This window comes from Phocoena phocoena, chromosome 19 (assembly GCF_963924675.1).
Source record: "Phocoena phocoena chromosome 19, mPhoPho1.1, whole genome shotgun sequence".
In the NCBI taxonomy this organism is placed as follows: Eukaryota; Metazoa; Chordata; class Mammalia; order Artiodactyla; family Phocoenidae; genus Phocoena; species Phocoena phocoena.
The window spans coordinates 59,024,663-59,044,145 of record NC_089237.1 but is presented as its reverse complement, the minus strand read 5'-3'; the positions used below and the strand labels follow the sequence as shown (position 1 = coordinate 59,044,145).

The window sequence follows — 19,483 nt, the reverse complement described above, 5'->3', positions numbered from 1 at the left end:
GCAGGTAGGGATGGGAAGCATTTGCCTGGGTGCTGGGGGGACGGATGGCCCAAAGAATCCCCTCTGGTTAGCACACACACCCCTCCCCAAAGGAGCAAAACCCAGATTATAAATAAGTTCATTTTTTATTCTCTGTATAAAACTTCTCAACCTATGAAAATAAAGTTTGCAAAAGGCAAAGTAACACTTGGAACCTCAGAGGCCAGGAGGCTGGCGCACCACGATCTACACTATGCACAGGTCTCCCCAGATGGGAGGGAGGCGCCGGGGGCAGGGCCCTTCGGCTCAGAGAGACGCACCCCTCTTCCCTCTGGACGGAGAGGGAAAGCCCAGGATCGGCGGCGGCGCGCGTAACAGTTGACCCCCCGGCGGCGGCCAGGCCCCGGCAATCCCCCGGCCGGCCACCAGGGGCCAGCACCATCCCGGCCGCCGCTCATCGAGGGCTGGAGCGGGCTGGGGAGGCCCCAAGGTCAAGTGCGGAAGTCCCCGAGGGTCTCCAGCCCTCCAGGGACAGTGCACTCCGTGGGCGAGCCTTGGACCCCGGATCTCCGGCGCTGCCCTCGGCCGTCGAGACAGAAACAGGGGCGCTGGGGCTGGGCCGCCAGCGGGGGTCTAGCTGGAGGTTACGGTGGTCCCGCCGCCCAGGCGCATGAGCAGCTGCTGGCAGTCATGCAGCAGCCGGCGGTCACCGAGCTTCTCGAGCGTGCGTGCCGCCTCGGCCAGCATGCCCACTCGCTGCCCAGGCGCCGACAGGAAGCCGGGAGGCAGGTAGCAGGAAGCCAGGAGCAACGCCTCCGCGTGCTCCCGCCTCGTGGGCCGCGGCTCCAGCTCCGCTGCCGTGCCTGCACACACGCAGAGTGGCATGTCAGGGGCGGGGCCGCGCCGGGGGTGGGGCTCGGATCCTTGCCCCGCCCCCCGGGACAACCGGCCCCGCCCCAGGCTAGTCAGCGCCCGCCCCCCGCCCCCCTCGGTCTCGGAGCACGGAGCCTCGCCCCTTCCGTGCCTGCCCCTGGAGCACAGACCGCGTACACAGTCGCGTGTCCCACAAAGGACAGTCGTCCCCACTGACTCTCAGGTTAGGCCTCCCATCAGGGAGCCACCACCAAGTCCCTCGGTCTCTGTGTGTCTTACACACAGCCTCCCTCTGCAGCCTCCACCTGCCGTGTGGCCCTTCCCACCTGGGCCAGCTGTCCTTCTCACCTCCTTTGCCACAGGGACCGGCCCTCCTCCTCAGGCTGCGGTCCAGGAGCTGATGTGTCCGCGCCGGGCTGGCCCCTGCCATCAGCCGGGCAGTGGCTTCATGCAGGAACACCTGGGCAGGAGGGGCCAGGAGAGGTTCCAGCCAGGCCCCCGCTCCCTCCCGACACCTCACATACATCCCCATTGCAAGCCAGGGCCCCATGGCCACTCACCCTCCGCATGGCAGGCCGGAAACTCTGTGCCAGACGCCTCAGGCCACTCAGGTCCCTCTGGAAGCCACGGAGCTCGAGGGCAGAGGCCTGGGCCCCACTGCCCGGGCCCGGTGAGGCCTGGGAGGGTGCCGGCGGCTTCTGCCGCTGCCACAGGCTGGTGCGCGCCCCAAGGAGCAGGTCACACAAGAGCAGCTGCATGACCTGGGGTGGTGGGCAGGGCAGGGGTCAGGGGGCTCTGGCTCTAGGAGGGAAGAGTGGGGGCCCATGGTGCCAGGGGCCGGCTCCGGGCTGCACTGCCGAGGCACTGCACCCGCCTCACACGTGCAATGCAACAGCAATGCACCGCGGGGCCGCCCGCTCTCCAGGCCCTGCCACACCCCAGCCGTCCTCCGGGGGTGGGGACACTGAGGCCAGAGGGGGGCAGCCACTCTCCCCTGGACCCAAACCTTAGCCCCCAGTCCTGTACTGTCGGGCTGACCCTGCAGTCTTCTGCAGCCCAAGGGGGACCGTCCGGGGAGTGGAAAGGCCAAGGCCCCCAAGATCCGCCAGGCCCCTGGCCCCAGCCCTCACCTTGTCAATGGAGCTGCCAGCTGGTGTAGCGACCAGGCTGTCCTGAAGGTACCCACTGGCCTTCTCACACATGGCCAGGCTGGCCGGGCCAGACTCTGCTTTCCCACGGCCCAGCAGGGCCCGGGCAGCCTTGAAGGTATGCAGAGCCGCCCTGGGCAGGGGTCTCCTGTTGGGGCCAAGGCAGAGGTGTGACGGTCAGACCAGGCCTCAGGCCCTCGCCGAGCTTCCCCTGCCCTGGTTCTGGCTTCCCGGGAAAGAAATGACGGGACCCCAGCCGCACAGAACAAAGCTGCGGGTCGGGGTGGGGGCACGAGCACACAGCCTGCGCTCACTCGGACTCCTGCAGGGCGCGGGGCAGGCGCTCCACCAGTGGGTACAGCCGCTCGGCCGCCGCCTCGTCCCGCCGGAGCCAGTGGGTCACCACGGCCGTCAGCGACGCCCACCACTTGGCCACCGGGTCTGCGCCTGCAGGAAGCAGGGCCAGAGGGGTCCCTGAAACTCGGCCCCACCGCACCCAAGGCCGAGCTGCTGTGGCGCTGAGCCCAAGGGCATCACGGGGCGGGGAGGCCTGGGGGCTCACCGGCGGTGGCAGCCATGCCGGAGCCGATGGAAAAGCTGCAGGCAGGAGCCCCGGCCACGTCAGAACAGCTGTTCAGCAGCTGCAGGTACCCGAGGGCATCGGAGAATTCCCTGTGGCAGGAGAGGACTGGCCGTCGGGACAGGTGGCAGGGGTCCTGAAGCGGACGGCCCTCCCCACCTGCCCCCACGGCACAGCCTGGCTTCCTGGCTCCTCAAAGCGTGGCCGGCCCCTGCCGGGCTGGTGGGGAAACTGAGGCCACGGTGACCCGGCTCTGGCCACCGACACGGGTCCCTGGACGTAGCCTTTCCCAAGCTCCACTGGCCGGGGGTGGGGGACCTGGCCCGCTGAGGCGCAGAGGGACACTCACCTGTCCCCATCGGCTGATCCGGGGCCGGGGCTGGGCTGGGCCAGGCAATGCAGTGCTCGCTCCAAGAGATGTTCACGGAATAGCTGAGTCACGTGGGCCAGGGGGTCCACTGTGGGGAGGAGTGGGTGAGTGGGGCGGGGGAGAAGGGCCCCACCTCCCCATGCACAGGCACTTCCCTGCACCTAGGACTCTTCCCTGGGCACGGGGGGGCCTGGCTCTGAGACGGATGAAAGCTGGGGGATAAATATTCTGCCTCCCCCACCCCGTGGACAGGATAACCTAGCTTGGGCACACGCCCTTCCTGACCTCCTCACAGCACAGCGGTGTTGCCTGGGAGCACCTCCCAAATCAACCACCTGCCCCCAAATCCCTCTTCCTGTTTGCCTCTGAAGAGCCCCAACTGAGACAGAGCCAGCCTGGCCTCCCTGTTCCTGCAGCCCCCGTGGCGACAATGGATGGTGGGGCAACAGACCAGGGTGGGCAGGGACAGCAGAGAGGCAGGGGACAGGGGACAGGCGCAGGGTGAGAAGGCACCTGGGTCCCCGGCCACGCTGTACAGGCTGTGCCGCGGAGCGCTGCACACGGCCCAGTCACCATCCACGAAGAAACGGTGGCCCACAGGGTGGCAGAGCCACTGCATGGCAAGAGGAACTGAGCCGCTCTGTGCCAGGGAGGCCTGGCGGGCACTACTCAGGAAGAAGCGCTGTGGGCGAGAGGGGCAGGCTGTCATACCAGACCCCGGGCTGAGACCCCAGAGGGCCTGGAGCCCACCCCATAACCAGCTGCCTCTCCCGGGCAGCCCTCAGCCCAGGGAGACCTGAGCCCCGTCCCCCACCAAGCCCACCACCTACTCACTGTCAGAAAATGCAAGGCCCGGGGGAGACTGGTCTTGACCCTGAGCGCGGTGGCCACATAGATCTCAGCCAGCGTGGCCACGGACATGGCCTCCCCCGCGCACTCGGCCAGGTTCAGGGCACTCAGTGCCAGGTTGGCGGCAGCCAGGTGCCCGCCCGAGTACTTCCCTGGAAAATGGGAGGGCATGAGACTGGGCGTGGCGCAGAGGTGGCGGGATGCCCTCAGGCCCAGCCCTCGCCCGCCATACCCATGGTGTGCAGCTGGTGCAGCTTGTGGTAGACGAGGGCCGCATCGCAGGCACTGGTGCGGGCGTCCACCTGCAGGGCACCATCCCTCCGCAGGCCCCCCGCCCGGCCTGCCAGCCAGCAGCCCACCCAGAGATGCTGCAGCAGGTGACGGATAAGGCCCCAGAGCAGGCTGCAGGCCAGGTCCAGGTGGGAGGCGGGCAGGGGTCGGCCCAGGGCCTGCAGGGCCAGCCACAGCTGCTGGGCAGCCTGGGCAAAGTCCCCCTGCGGAGGAAGGTTTTCCAGGTGAGAGAGGTGGGGTCAGAGCATCCCCAGCACGTGCCACCCCTCTAGCCCCGGAGAGCCCTCCATCTTGGGCTCCCCGCCACGACCCCACCAACCCCAGCAGTGCCGCGGCTCCGTGGGGGTCTGAAGGGCAGACAGGAGTGGAGAGAACAGGGGAGATTCACGGTGTGCCCGGCACCTTCCCACCTACCCGGGCCAGGTCCAGGTCGGCCTGCTTGCGATGCCTCCAGAAGTGCACGGCGGGGCCCGAGTGGGGCCGCGTGACCGGCTCTCCGTAGACAAAGAGCAGCGCCAAGGAGGACAGCACCAGCAGCCCGTTCATCAGCCAGACCAGTGGGGGCAGCAGCCACGGGGCCCAGCCAAGGCCGTCTGGGGGCAGACAGAGGCTGGGGACATGCCACCCAGGAAGTCCAGAGCCCCAAGCCCACAGGCCCGGGATCTACGTCCCCAAGAGTCCCCCCTCGCACTGCCCAGGCTGGCCTGTCCTACCTCTGCCCTCAGCACCCAGCATGCTGCGCCCAGGACCGTGGTAGACACTGGTGGCATCGGAGGGGCCAGCGGGACCCCGGCTGCCCAGCAGGGAGGCCAAGGGGTTGCAGGAGACACAGAGGAAGACAAGCACACACAGGGCCAGGCGGGAGCGGTCCAGCATGCCCCGGCTGTGGGGGGGCGGCAGCTGCTCTGGCTTCACCTGGCGGGGTGGGCGGGGCGGTGAGAACGGGGTGAGCACAGCCCAGAGAGCTCAGCTCAGAGGAGGAGGGATCAGCTCTGCCCCCAGCCTTACTGCGGGACCCCCGCCCAGCTCCCCGTCTCTAAAATGGGAGGTAGGACACGCCCCAGTCCCGGAACTCAGAGGATGTCGCTGGATGACAGGGAGGGGGCGACGACGTGCGACCCAACCTGGCTGTCCTCAAAGACTGGGCTGTCAGGCTCCGAGTCACTGCCACTGCCACCACTGCTACTGCCCCTGCTGCCAAGGGACAGTGGGCTGCTCTGGAAGGGCGAGCCAGCGTCCGAGGGTGGCGGGCTCAGGGTGTCCACCACCTCTGGCTTCTCGCCCTCCATGGGCACGTCTGTGTGGCCTCCACTGCTGCAGGCTGACACCAGGTCTTTCAGAGATTCTGTGGGCCAGAGAGGAGCTGGGCTGGGGTGAGGGCTACACACCCCACCTCGCCCCAAATCGGAGCTGAGGGCCACGGGAAGGCCGAAGAGAGGGTGAAGGGCCCTCGCAGGGTGAGCAGGTGTGGAGGGGAGCCAAGACTCACTGCTTTTGTGGGCAGCGGTGCGCAGATTCAGGTTCTCCTGCTTGAGTCTCTGGTTGCCCTGCTGAAGGAAGCGGATGTAGTCGATGGCCTTGCGCAAGACAGCAGATTTATTCAGCTGCAGGCGGTAGGGAGGAGACACAGCACAGGTGGCCGGTCAGGCCAGACAAATGGGCAGCTAAGCACAAGGGGTGGGACTGCTCTGCTACACAGTTGCCTCAGGGCCTTTGCACCTGCTGTTCCTTCTACATGGAATGTTCCTCCCTAGTAGAACCTTCCTCCCAAGTAAAACGCATACAACAGCCTACGGGCTAACCGCTGTCACCATCGTTCTTCCACCTCCACGCCTTGCCCCCTCGCCTCCTCCAGGCCTCTGTTCACATACGGCATCACCTTTGCGAGGCCTCCCCGACCAGCCGACTCAGATCTGCGACTCCCACCATCCCTCTTCCCGCCCCGTTTTCTTTCATGCCACCTGGCAAACCCCAGCACGGATCTGTCCCGTCTGCCGGTGCCCCGACGCCCCGCCAGCAAACCCCAGCACGGATCTGTCCCGTCTGCCAGCGCCCCGACGCCCCGCCAGCAAACCCCAGCACGGATCTGTCCCGTCTGCCGGCGCCCCGACGCCCCGCCAGCAAACCCCAGCACGGATCTGTCCCGTCTGCCGGCGCCCCGACGCCCCGCCAGCAAACCCCAGCACGGATCTGTCCCGTCTGCCGGCGCCCCGACGCCCCGCCAGCAAACCCCAGCACGGATCTGTCCCGTCTGCCGGCGCCCCGACGCCCCGCCAGCAAACCCCAGCACGGATCTGTCCCGTCTGCCGGCGCCCCGACGCCCCGCCAGCAAACCCCAGCACGGATCTGTCCCGTCTGCCGGCGCCCCGACGCCCCGCCAGCAAACCCCAGCACGGATCTGTCCCGTCTGCCGGCGCCCCGACGCCCCGCCAGCAAACCCCAGCACGGATCTGTCCCGTCTGCCGGCGCCCCGACGCCCCGCCAGCAAACCCCAGCACGGATCTGTCCCGTCTGCCGGCGCCCCGACGCCCCGCCAGCAAACCCCAGCACGGATCTGTCCTGTCTGCCGACGCCCCGACGCCCCGCCAGAACGTCAGCTGCTCAACAGAACAGCAGTCTGTCTGTTCACTGCTGAATCCCCAGCACCTAAAAGAGCCCACACCGCACAGGGCCTCCATGAAGCTCAGCTAAACAGAGCCACCAGGCCCGAGGGGTCTGGAGCCCCAGGCCTGTCTGTCCAGGTTCAGCCCCATCCTCCTCTTCCCCCAAGGTGCCTCCTCTTCCCCCCAGGTGCCTCCTTCCCCAGGGCCACCCCATCAGGGCCTCTGCCCGCACCTTGGCCTCTGTGCCCACCACCAGGTCCTTGAGCTCGACGATCTTGTCATTGATGGAAGAGCGGTAGCGTTTCTCAATGGCATTGTGGGCCGTACGCTTCTCACCTCGGCTCTGGGCCGAGCCCGGGGCCTTGCCACCAGCTGCCAGCCGGTTGATGGGCAGCTTGTCAGCATCCACTACCAGCGGCACAGTCGCCAGGATGGTTCCGCCACTCACCAGGGTCTGCGGGGCCAGGCACGGTTAGCAGGTGGACATGCATGCATAAACACCCCCGCCCCCCCCGCCCTGCCCAAGCCGCCCACCTGCAAGGGCGCTGCCTGCACAGCCATGCCAGGGGCCAGGGAGCTGATGCCTGCTGCCTTCATGGGGGCTCCCACATCTGTTTTCACAGTCGTCAGGAGCAGCGAGTCTGCCTTGATGAAGTGGGGCTGCAGCAGGACCTAAGGACGGGAGGGGGCTCAGCTGTGGGCTGTGGGTCTGGGGCCGGGGCCACCACCTCCCTGAGGCCGGGCCAGACCCCCTCACCGGGACCTGCTGGACCTGTGAGGTCACAGTGGTTGTTCCAGGGGCCACCGTCGGGGTGGCTGTGGCCGTCAACAGCTGCTGGGGAGCCGCACTCTGGACCTGGTTGTGCAAGGAGACGGGCGGGACCCCTGGCAGGGCAGCCAGTGGCAGGCCAGGCAGCGACTGCGCGGTGCTCCCCGGGGGGGTCCCTGCAGAGATAAAGGCTGGAGCTGCGGACACAGGCTGCCCTAACCCACTTCCAACCCGCCCCACAGGTACTTATCACCCTGTGACCTTGAATGGCCTCAGGTTACTATCGGGACAGTCCCTGCCTGGGGCTCTGATGCAAGCCTGCTCGCTTCCCAGCCCCGCACCTATCTGCTGCGGACGCTGGAAGGCTGGGAAGCGGTGCTTCCTGAGAGCTGCTGGTGACAGGGGCACCTCCAGCAGCACAGCAGGGACCCGACTTCTAGAGTCTGCAAATTCCTCTACTGAGACCACAGCAGACCCTCCTCCTGGTGCTCCTGCCGTGCCCCTCCCTCCACACGCCCCCCTTACCTGTGGAGAAGCCTCTAGGAGGGCTGGGATAGCCCAACACAGGGGCAGAGCTGAACTGCGGTGGGGCTGGGGCCGGAAGACGCTGGGGCAGGAGGGCCCCCGGCAGCGGCTGGAGGGTGGTCTGGGGCGCTGGTTCCTCCTTGATAGCAGGCCCCGCGGAGAAGGCAGGCACGGAAGGGTACATCTTCAGGGGAGTGGGTGCAGGCTGGGGAGGGGACAAGGGTGGGGTTGTCGCCTTGGTCCCCCCCAGGAAGCCTTCAAGTGGGGAGCTCATCGTGGAAGGAGGTGGGGACAGGCTGCCCGGGGAGCTGGCATATGGACTGGTGGGCTCTGTGCCCCCTGCTCCGCCCCCAGCGTAGGGCGGGTCGAACAGGCCCGGGAAGTCGCTGTCTTGGTTGTTGATGAGCTGAAGCATGTCTGCGGTAAGGAGGAGAAGCTGTGTGAGCAACAGCGGGGCAGGTGTCACAGATTTGCACGCTCCCCCCACCCCCACCCCACAGTGTACCTGTGGGACCAACGCCACGGAAACAGAAAGCCACCCCCAGGAGCCCCCACTCACAGACACCTGTGACATCTGGAGCTCTGCCAGGTGCGTCAAATGGCCTTGCAACACTGGACGAGCCCAGCGCCCCCCTGAGGCCCACCGACCTGCCCCAGGACCAGGCGAAGGCAGAACTGAGGCCTGGGCCCACAACTCCCGACTTCAGAGCTGCCTTCGCCAGCCCACTCCTCTGTGGGACAGACCGAGGCTTCGGGCAGAGCCAGCCGCTGGCCAAGTGTGTGCCAACCAGAGTGTCCCTGTGTGTTCTGGGCACAAGCCCAGACCCCGTCTGCAGCCAAGCAGCCTCGGGACCGGCCATTCAGGCTTCAGTTTCCCCTCGACAAAAGCAAACGCCGTCTGTCCTCTTTCCTCCTCATACAGACTGGACACACTGCCTGCCGCGGCCCCAGCCTGGCCACAGGCCCTCTTCCCCAGCTGGCGATCAGCAGCCTGGCTGGGTCAGCCTCGGGCCCTCTAACCCACTGGGGGAGCCACCCACTGGGTCAGAGTGCTCTGCAGGATCCATGCGCAAACCCTGGGAGCCCGAGGTGTACCCCAGGTCCCCAGCCTGGGCTTCCAGCTAGGGCTTCCTCTCATTGGGCCTCGGTTTCCTCATCTGCACAAGACAGATGAGACCCTTTGTGGCAGGATGGCCGCACGGAGGAGAGAGTCAACATCGCCTGAGTCCCTCCTACTGACAGGTGCCAGGCAGGAAAGTGACTGCAGGGGACCCTCCCTACGGCCTCCAGGAGAGCGAGACGGGGGTGCCAGGCTCAGTCTCCTGGTCCTCAAACAGAAACACGGGGCGGGCCCTCGAGGTTTGTGCAGGTCATGGGGCATAGAGACCTTTCACCTTCAGGATCTGCTCGCTCCCCAGGCTTCATGAGCCCCTTTGACAGATGGGGAAACTGAGGCCCAGAAAGAAAAACTGGCTGAACCCAGGGGGCCACTGTCTAGCAAGCTCAAGAAGCCCTCCATACTAGGAGCCCCAGGAGACAGAAGGACAACCGGGCCTCCTCCCTGCGGAGCAGAGGATGTGGGAAGGCCACCCTCTCACGCCAGACGTGGGGGTGGGGGTGACTACTGAGGTTGCGGGGGGGGAGGGTCCCGCCAGTTCCCCTGAGAGCCGGGAGCGCGTACACCTCCCCTCAGGGCACCGGGGATGAGGACCCCGCGATGCAGATGGAAACTGTAATAAAGAGGTGGGGTCCTCCAAAAAATACCTTCGAACGTGCAGTCCATGGCTCCGCGGCCTGCGCCCGCCGCCCTTCGGGGGGTCCAGGCGGCTGGCCCGCCGGTGTCCGCGCGCTGACTTCACCTGCGTGGCCGCCCGCGCTTTAAAGCTGCCGAGCGCGCCGCCGGTCCCGCCCCCGCTGGCCCCGCCCCCGGCGAATGGCCCCGCCCCCGGATGGCCACGCCCTCCCGGGGCCGCGGCCCGGGCATGGGGTGAGCGCGCGCGGCCAATCAGCGGCCGCGCCACCGCCTCCTGGGGCCCCGCCCCACCCCCGCGGCGCGCGGCTCGGTTTGAGCCCCGCAGGGCCGGATGGGGCCGGGGTTACTCGCGGACGCCGTCCCTCAACCCGCTCGGCGCCGATGTCCGCAGGGGTTACTGGCAATCACGTCCCCTGCTCCCACCACCTCCGAGAGCGCGGCGGCGCGGGCGTGGGGCCGGCCAGGGGTGCCCCAACTCCGCATCCAAGCCTCTGCCGCACCCAACCGCATGGACCCCTGACAACAGGTCACTGTTGGGAAACTGAGGAAGGGAAACCCCTACCCCAAAGTGCCCAGCCAGTAACAACCAGAGCTGACGCCCCACACAGACATCCCTTTGCAGAGGGGCCTGGGTCTGGGATGGGGGTCGTGAAGGTCTCACCCCCTCCCCCACCCGACTAGCAGTCTCTGGGTGAAGCCTGATTCACTCATTCACTGTAGGGCCGGGGAGTCCAAGAGGCAGCCCAATCCCTGGGACAGAAGGTGAGGAAGTGGTAGGGTGACAGGCTCTGGGGGTCTTTGGAGGGGTACCTGGGCCTATCTCCCCTTCTGTGTAAGGTCAGAGTTCCACACACACACGTGAACATAGACTGGCCAGCAGCCCAGGTTGCCAGCTCAGGCTTTTGTGGCCAAGCAGACCCCGGGCTCAGGCCAGCCTCCAACTGTGGCCGAGCCCACCCCGGTACCCTCTCCTGGTCTCCTGCAGCCTCCGAGGGTGTTTGGGCTACTGGAGAACCCCCGGCCCGGATGGCCCTCCCTCTCCAGGAGGCTAGCCGAGGTAACGCCCCCCCCATCCTCCTTTGTCCGGGTCCTTCCATGGCCTTGCAGGGGGTGCCAAGGGCAACAGAATTCTCTAGCATCCTCAGCTCCGTCTCTCCTCAGCCGGTGGCTCTCACACCCTCCCTCACCCCCAAAAAACAAACAAGACACTGCTGTTGGGAAGGCTCCTCCCTCACCTCAGTACCTTGAGACTGGAAGACACTGAGGCCTGAATTCCAAGGCCCACACGCACGCAGACACTCGCCTGCGACTCTGAAGGGCCGGGGCCAGGGCCGACCGCCCCGAGGGGTCCAGTCCTCCCAGCTCCTGACCCATCCTTCTGCCCTTCTCCCTTCTCACTCCCCTTCTCTGAGCCTTCACTCCTGGCCTCGGAGTAGGGGATTCCAGGAGGCAAGAGAGGTCCGCAGCGTGCACAATTGTTTAAGGAAGCGCCCCCGCAGCGGGTCTGAAAGGCTGGCCCCTCCTTGGGTGAGCTGAGCACTCGGCTTCCCGCATGAGGGAAGACTCAAGGCCCGCGTGGCTCCTGCATGCACTGTCCACTGCACATCGGGAGACCGGAGGCTCAGCTCGGCCTCAGTGGGCCCACCTGCCCGCCCCCAAGCCTGGCTCCTTTTGCTCTCCTTCCTCCTAGCCTGCCCTGATCCTATCAGGACCCAACAGGAAACCTGAAACCTCCTCCCCCCTCCCTGGCTTGCCTTCAAACCTCCCTCTGAAGGCAGATGTGGGGCAGCCTTTTATTCTCCTGCGTGTTTATTCAGTGAGGCCATGATGCAAATCCTGGAGGGGCCCTGCACCACGAACCTACAGGAGCCCAGCTCTGACCGTCACGGGAGCCTCCGGCCCATCCAAACTGCACGAGGCCTTGCACCCTGAAGAAACCCTGCTTGCACGCTTCCTGGGACAGGGAGCTCACCACCTCCCCTACACAGCCTGGCCCACGAAGCCCAGATCTGCTTCTGTGGCAATACCTACTGCCCTTTCCTAAGTGTCTACTAAGTGTACCAGGCACTAGGGTGCTGGAACACAGCACGAAGATGTCCCTCGTGGAGCTTGTGTTCCATCTGTAACCAACGGTCTGCAAATCCAGGGAGGAACAGGGGTATGGGTGGTGATGAGCACCATGAACAAACGGAGGCGGTCAGGGCAGGCCTCTCCGAGGAGGTGACGTCAAGACAGCGAGGAGGCCGGTGTGGCTGGAGCAGAGGGAGTCAAGGGGGTGGGGGTCAGGGAGACAGTCAAGAGCTGGAGTTCCAACCCACGTTCGTCTCTCACCTGAGCCAAGGAGACCATTTCTCAGGGAACGGGCAGGAAAGGGATTTGCAAGCAGGTCACAAAGTCTGCACAGCTGTGAAGAATGGCAAACGGTGCAAAGCAGCAGCCCCGTCCCAGCTCCGCCCGCTCGATGGAGGGCGCAGGGCAGTGTGGGGAGGGGGGCTGCACCCTGCCTGCCACCCACCCTGCTGCTCTCTGAGGAGCCCGGTTGGCAGGCTCACATGTCCACGGCCCGTGAGTGTGCAGCAGGGGCACAGGCTGCCCTTTGTGTGCGCAGGGCTGCCCGGGGGTGCAAGTGGGTGCCGGCTCTTCCTGGAGTGGGACGGGCCCGGGGCTGGAGCCCCAGGGGAAGCTGGGCGTGAGCCCTCTAGACGGACGAGGTCACTAAGGCTCAGAGGGAAGCCACAGGCCCCAGGTCCCCTGGCTGCCAAGTGGACAATCTGGGACGCAAACCCAGGCCTGCCAACCCCCAAGCCCACAGCCCTCAGCCCAGCCTGCCAGGGGCAGGTGTGAGCCCCAGGGCCAGCCTGGCTCTGTCCCACCTCGCTGCCACCACTCACCCCAGGTCAGGACGTGCGTGCAGCGTGGGACACGGAGGCGAGGCAGCGCGAAGGTGCAAGGAGGAGCCCCAGCACCACCTCCGCTGCGAGGCCCTCCTAACTGCCCTTAGAGGAGCCCCTAGGGCGGGGTCAAGGCCTGAGCCAGCTGGGACACGCAATCAGTCAGCGCGGGGCTGAGCACAGAGGAGACCAGCTCGAGGGGCGTGTGCACGGCCAGCCCCACCCCTGCTGGTCCCTGGCTGCCTGAGCCCGGGAGCCTCGCTCTCCTAGTCTGCTTTCAGAAGGCTGTGCGCTGGCCCAGCCCGTCCCCTCTGCCCCAAAGGCCCTTCCCACTATCCCGTGTCCACCTGCAAACTCCTCCTCCTCTCAAAGCCTGCTCTGAGGCGACCACCTCGCACTCTTCTCTCATCAGTGCCGCTCCACACGCCGCTCCCAGTTACATGGACCAAGTGACCCTGAGCACGGCCACTGGACAGATTGGCCAGCACCAATACCAACATCCTGTCCTGGGGTAGAGACTCCTTCCAGCAACTGGGAAACAACCCATGGGGCTGACGCAGCGGCAGTGCAGGGGGCGGTCCCGTCCTGCCGAGCAACGTTCCAGCATAAACAGTGCTAGCCACTCCCTTACGTTAATTATACTTCCCCCTTCGTGGTTGTTTCACTGCAGCTGTTTTAAACCTGCAGTGGGTGTGTTGTTTCAAAGGCAGCACGCTGCTTCAGAGCCGCCAGGCTGCTTTCTGGAAGGATAAACCCGTTGGCGCTCTCCCCTGCAATGCTGCCCATTTCCTCGGAGCAGCCCCAGCACTGGGCTTTGTCGTTTCACCTACTTTTGGTCGCCTTCCTTAGTCCCCACAACTGTGTGACCGGAATCTCCCAAGTGCTTTAGTTTGCATCCCCAAGGCTGCCTGGAGGTGCTCTGCCCAGCAAAGCATCAACTATGGCCGGAGACTCGGAAACACCTGCTGTGCTCTGGCCCTCCTCCGCCAGCTAGAAATGGTCTCCAACAGGTTCTTGGCCTGGGAAGCAAGCACCGCCGGGCCTGGCCTTCCTGCTGCTGCTAACCCCCTCGGCTGCCGTACAGGCTGGGCAGCTGGGGGGCAGTGGAGGCGTCCGCTCCTTGTCTACACACTGGGTGAAGAGGTGACCGTGGCATTTCTGAGGCCCTCCCCTCTCCCAACACATGTGCAGATGGGCAGCCCCACTCAGGTCCCGGGGTCAAAGGGCACATCCACAGGGCCTGCAGCTGGCAAGACACAAGGACAGAGACGCTTCCTCTGGCCGGCGCAGTCATTCTCACCTGGCCTGCGCTTATCAGCTGGGCAAAGTCCGGATCCCAGGCCCCTGCCTGGGGCTGACCAGGTCACTCAGGATGTTTGTGTCCAGTCACCGTCGGGAAAGAGGGAGCTCCCGGCACGCTTCTCTCTGTGCCCCTCAGAGGCGCGAGGGCTGGAACCACCCCCATCTACAGCCTCACCCCCCCCCCCCCCGCTTTCCAGGGGAGCCGCTGCAGCCGAGAGGGCAGCAGATGGCCACGCTGGGGGGGTGCCTTCTGCTTCCGGTCAGCAGGCCGGGTACCAAAGGCAGGAAGAGGGATGGAGAGTGGGTCGTGTCTGGTGATAGAGGCCTCTCCAAGGCTCTGCCGTGGGGACGAGGCAGGGGCACCGCACGGGGGCAGAACATGGCAGCAGCGTGAGGGCCTGAGGGGTGGTACCTGGAGGGACGGGAATCATCACAGAGGGCAGGCTTGGCCCACCGTACAGGTCTCGAACGCCATGCTGGGACAAGGGGACTTTAGTTCGGGGCACTGGGGAGCCACGGTTGTTAGGGAGCTGAGGAGGTGCACGCCGGGGCCAGGAACTGGGCTGTAAGCCACCGTGAGCTTGTTTCCTAAGGATGGCCCGTGCTTGGTGGGGCCAGGCAGACAACTGGGCATGAGAGACCGTGGGGAGAGGCCTGGGGGCAGGGTGGCCCCTGTGTGTCCTCTCCACCAGGCTGGCCTGGACCCCAGGAGGCCCGGCCCGTGCAGTTGATTCAGGTACTGGGCAGAGCGGTGGGCAAGATGTCGTAAGGCAGACACCTGGGGTGCAAAGACAGAGTGAACTTGGGGAGCCCAGCCAGAGATGACTACAGGCTGTGCGCTGGAGCCCCAGGCCCACCCGCGGGAGATGCGCGGGCCCCGACAAGCAGCCATCTCCACTCGCCTCTTCTGCACTAAGTACACGTTCGAGACCTGGTGAATTAACCAGCAGGGAGGTGAGGACCGCCCCGGAACCCACAACGATCCCAACGCTCGCACGGGACAGCTCTCACATGCCCTCTGCCCACGGCCACAAAGGACCCCAAAGCAAGAACAAGAAGAGGAGGCCGGGAGCAGACTGACTCACCAGGAGTCACGGTGCACTGTGGCGGGGGCAGTGCCTTCGGCACAGAACCTGCGACTCCTGGTGAAAGTGCCACCCCAAGAACTGGTCGCGTGACAGAGAGTCTGGTCGAGGCAGATGCCCGGGCTGGGTGGGGCTCAAGGCCGGTCCTCAGTCTCATGAGTCAAAGGCTCTTGCCTGGGATGGGGAGGTGGCTGTGTGACCTATGACACCTCCCCGACCCCCAGCATACCTCCATGTGGAGTAGCCTCTTGGGTCCCCTGATCTATTGCCCACCCCCCCACACACATGCACACACTTTTAGGAGCCCAGCGGTTAAGAGCTTGGGCTCTGGAGCCCACAGCTTGGGTTTGAATTCTGGCTCTGCCATGCTCTGGCTGTGTGACCTGGGACAAGTCACTTAACCTCTCTGTGCCTCAAGGCCCTCATTTGGGGCTGTTGGGAGGACTCAGTGGTCAGCACAGTGCCTGGCATACAGTAAGTGCTGAATGAGTCTTCTCTACTCGTTCTGTGATCATCCACCCCAACAGCTAGAGGGAACTTCCGGCACAGAACCCAAGCATGGCATTGCCCTGCCCCAACCCCTCCCCCAAGACTCCCCACTGCCTCTGGGATCCAGTCCAGCTCCCCATCCTGGACTCGAGGGCTGCCTGGCCCTCCTCTCAACCCTCGTTCTTCTCAGGGGACCTGGCGACTCTTGGGCCCTGCCAGCTGGGTTCATCTGCAAGGCTGCAGTAAGGCAGGAGTGGGTGTCCGTTTTGCTAACCCCAGAGTGGCCACAGGCGCCATGGACGTGTCTATACAGGTTGTGGGAGGTTTGGGTCCTGTGCTCTTGGCCTGTTTCCCCATCAACCAAGTGCAACACAGCAACCTCGGAGGCAACTCAGGGGGGCTGGGATTTGCTGTCTGCACAGTGGGCAACAGCCTCCTAACTGGCCCCTGCTTCAGCGTCTCCCCCAACCACTTCTCTGTAGAACAATCAGAGCGGTGCTTCCACAGGTGTAAGCGAGCCGGCGCAGTTGCTCCCTCCTTTCCCTGCCGACAAGGGTCCTCGGTCTGCCAACCTGCCCAGCCTCACCTGTGAATCTCCAACTCCTCGCCGTGCCCTCTGCGGCGAAGACATCCTTCCCAGCGGGTCCTGGGGCTGACTTTCAGGTCTCACCCCACCGCTCTACCGGAAGCTGTCGCCCTGCCCCGGCTCGACCACAAGGTGTAACTAAATATCCGTTTGTGGGTTTCCTTGGCGATTTTTGTGCTTCCAAGAAAAGGGGAGCCCAGGTCTGTCTGTGAACCCCTGGTGCCTAGGACGGGGCCTAGTAGATGCTCAGTAAATGTGTGCCGAACCGATGCCCTGCGCCGGCTATGAGAACCGGACCCTGGGGGGCAGGGGCTGGAGGCGCCCGCGCGCCTGCGCAAGAGCTCCTGCGCCGAGCTGAACTCTCGGGCCGGAGGGAATGACCGAGAATAACCTCCCGCTGACGTCAAGGCCGGAGCGGGGGCGGGGCCTCGGCGATGCCCGGGTCCCAGGCTCTCGCCGCAGCCGCCTAGGGGCTGAGGACTCACTGGCCGCGGGGGGCGGACTGGGACGCCCAGAGGCGCACGTGCCCAGCGCCGAGCCTCCAAGGACCCGGAGCGGCCTGAACGGCCAGGGCGGGCGCGGGAGGTTCCGCGCGGACAGGACAGCGAGGCCCGCAGCGCTCGGCGCAGAGACGCGGGGCGCTCCGCGCGCCCCGCACGGAGCCAGCGCCAGCGCCGCGCCCCGCCCCGCTCCGCGCCCGCACTCCGCGCCCCCCGCCGCCCCGGAATACAAAAGCCGGCGCCTCCTGCGCGCCCCACTCGCGCGGAGCCCAGTGGCCCTGACGCACCTTCGATGTCGGTCAGCAGCGCCGCGTCCAGCTCGCTCGGCTCAGCCAGCGCCTGCTCCAAGGCCGCTTCGCTGAAGTGTGGCTCGTCCATGGCGCAGTCGCCTCCTCCCGGCGGCCCGCCCGGCCCGCCGCCGCCGCTCCGCGAGTTCGCGTCACGCCCTGGCCTCAGTGACGCCCGGCGCCCGCGAAAAGTTCCTCGGCAACTGGGCTCCCCGGCGGCGGCTCTGCGGGGCGGGCGGGCGGGGGCGGGGAGGAGCCTTGCGGGGAGCCCCGCCCCCGGTGGACGGTCCCGCCCCACCTGGAGAGCGCGGGGGCCGGCTCGGGTCTGGCCTGCACACCTACCAGGCCGGCCCCTCCATCCGAGTGACGACTGCTGCGGGGCTTCGGCAGGCCCTGGCCTCTCCAGCACCAAGCAAGGGGGCCGAGTGGAAGCCCCGGACTGGGTCCGTCTCAGAGGTCTCTGGACTTGGGGAGGGAGGTGACCCGACAAACATTGTTCCGAGAGTTGGGTCTTTAGGAGACAGACCCGTCCAAGACCTGCTGCGTGGCCTCGGGCCAGGCAGCAGGCCCCACTCTGTGCCTCATTTACCTCAGCTGTAACGGGACTTGATGATGCCTCCGCATAGGTGGCCCGGACGTTAGTGACCATGGCTGGCTGGGCCTGTGAGATGAGCCCGACCCTCCTCAGTGTCCAGATCAGATGGGCCTCCTGAAGAGCCTGGAAGAGGCTGGAATTTCCCACTCTGACTTAATCTGGTTTGCTCCCAGATGCAGCTGTGGGAATGACAGAAGGGTTGGCCTACGCACCCAGGAGGACAGGAAAAGCCACAGAGTTCAGGAGCTAACCTGCACAAGGTCACACAGCTACCTGGGGCAGCAACAGGGCTGGGTCCCAAGGCCATCTGACTCCCATCTCCCATCCAGCTGATCCTAGGGAGAGACTCACATCTCGGTGTCTGTCCGTAGGAGCAGCTGGGATGAAGGAGCAGACTGTGCTTTAGACCTGGGCCACCTTGCCCTGGATCATGACAGGCTGGGGCCAGGTCAGAGGAGGCAGCTAGGCTGGGGAGAGGACTGGACCCTGGACCCTGCGTCCTGTGGATTGGGGGCAGAGATAGGTGGCAAGGGAGGGGTCTAATGAGGTGGATTGAGATGAACCAGAACTAACATCAAGTACTGAAAGTGGGAAAGCAGTGAGCTCCCTGTCCCGGGAGGTATGCAAGCAGAGAGGCACCCTTGGTAGGGGCAGCCAAGGAGACTTATCAAAGGCCTGGATCCCCAGGCCTCCCTAGCCCCCTGCCTCAGTGAATCCAGCCATCCAGAGTACTGCTTTGTTCAGGCTCCAGATATAGCCTGTCTGGCCACACCCTCTGACAGAGTGAAATTAGTGGCGCACTTTGGAAGGGGGTTGCCCAGGCCAAGAGAGGCCTTGGAGGCCCAAGTCCCTGAGGCTCAGCCTGGACACGCAGGGCTCTTTGTTCCCCTCCCGGAAGTGGCTGCTGTGGAAAATTACCCAGAACAGGGGTGGCCAGGACCCGGGGGCCTCCAAACCACATCTGTTCCCCAAGTGGCCCTGCTCAAGGACCCCCCCCCGCTCAGGGCCTGGCCCTCCGAATGAACTTCTGCTGGGGAACAGAGGGATCCCCTTTCTCAGCCCCCTGCATCCTGACGCCCTAGACCCCACCCCCCCCAAGTAGGAGCCAAGCACCCAGGGGGCCTTGGGAATCTGGTGGCTTCCCCGAAAATTCCAACAGCCCCTCCCGGGGAGAGGAGGGGGTGCTAAGTGAAGCCTGAAGACCACCTTCTCAGAGTCAGGAAGCAGGTCTGGATTTTTGCCCACTTGCTGTGTGACCTGGAACCACTTACTTCACCTTTCTGAGTCTCTGTAAAATGAGAACACCCCTTCCTGCTGTGGGAAGGTGTATTGGAGTCACGGTCACGACAGACCTGCCTGACTGTCCTTTAGACGCGTTTACCGCATATGTAAAGAGCACACTCAGTCAATATGCACACAGAACTGCAGCAGCTCAGGAGAGAAGGTGAGGCAAGGCCCACGGAGACCTGCAGCCTGGACTCAAGCCGCCAGTTGCAGTGAAGCCTGGCTGAAGCCTCCTGTAGGGCCCAGTCGTGGGAGGGGGTAAGGATCTGCCACCAAAGAGGCCACACTTCGCTGCGGAGCCTGAGACCAGCCGGGCAAGCGTCCAGGGAGGGCTGGGAAAGCAGGCTGGGGCTGCGGCTCTTCGGGGAACCTGCTCCTCTGTGAGCCCCTACCCCGACCCTCCTGGGGGCTCTGCGCTCGCACCGCGCCGCATGCCGGGGCTGCGCGCGTCCGCGTTAACCCCTTACTCCCCGGTAGGACGGCGTCCCATTTCACAGGTGAGGAGAGCGAGGCCGCGGGGACGCGCGCCGGGAGCGGCGGGGTCGCCGGCCGGGCGAGCCCCGCCCCGGCCCGCGGCGCAGCCAATGGGTGCGCGGCCTCGGGTGGGGTGACGCGGCGTCAGCGCCCGGCTCCCGGCGGCCGGGTCACGTGCGCCGCCTGACCGACCCGGGCGCCCCGCCCCGCCCTGCGGCCCGGCCCGGCTAAGGGCCGGCGTCCCGCCCGG

General features: G+C 65.7%; 1 protein-coding gene across 9 annotated transcripts; it reads right to left on the bottom strand.

The window, feature by feature from the left end:
- Positions 1 to 106: 106 nt before the first annotated feature.
- SREBF1 (sterol regulatory element binding transcription factor 1) lies at positions 107 to 17,034 on the bottom strand. 9 transcript variants are annotated; one of them, XM_065897031.1, is made up of 22 exons: positions 16,877 to 16,971; positions 16,769 to 16,795; positions 10,217 to 10,231; positions 9,752 to 9,795; positions 7,988 to 8,404; positions 7,451 to 7,638; positions 7,228 to 7,365; positions 6,926 to 7,147; positions 5,580 to 5,694; positions 5,215 to 5,435; positions 4,804 to 5,005; positions 4,505 to 4,683; positions 4,032 to 4,293; positions 3,785 to 3,951; positions 3,464 to 3,632; positions 2,930 to 3,038; positions 2,563 to 2,672; positions 2,315 to 2,447; positions 1,983 to 2,148; positions 1,413 to 1,613; positions 1,201 to 1,312; positions 613 to 842 (listed from the first exon to the last, which is right to left on the bottom strand). In XM_065897031.1, the coding sequence occupies exons 1-22, from the start codon at positions 16,969 to 16,971 to the stop codon at positions 613 to 615; spliced, it is 3,522 nt and encodes a 1,173-aa protein (XP_065753103.1). The 9 variants fall into 9 exon arrangements, with proteins under 9 accessions (XP_065753105.1, XP_065753103.1, XP_065753104.1 ...); XM_065897033.1 differs by lacking the exons at positions 9,752 to 9,795; positions 10,217 to 10,231; positions 16,769 to 16,795 and having other exon boundaries at positions 107 to 842; positions 16,881 to 17,034; XM_065897032.1 differs by lacking the exons at positions 9,752 to 9,795; positions 10,217 to 10,231; positions 16,769 to 16,795 and having other exon boundaries at positions 5,197 to 5,435; positions 16,881 to 16,971.
- Positions 17,035 to 19,483: the final 2,449 nt, after the last annotated feature.

What these genes read in the sequence shown, in the direction of transcription:
- SREBF1 (XM_065897031.1), bottom strand. Translation starts at nt 16,971, where the DNA reads ATGGACGAGCCACACTTCAGCGAAGCGGCCTTGGAGCAGGCGCTGGCT. An exon ending in CCGACCTGGACCTGGCCCGG is followed by an intron (nt 4,294 to 4,504) that starts GTAGGTGGGAAG and finishes CTTCCTCCGCAG; the next exon opens with GGGGACTTTGCCCAGGCTGC. An exon ending in CAGCGTGGCCGGGGACCCAG is followed by an intron (nt 3,039 to 3,463) that starts GTGCCTTCTCAC and finishes TCCTCCCCACAG; the next exon opens with TGGACCCCCTGGCCCACGTG.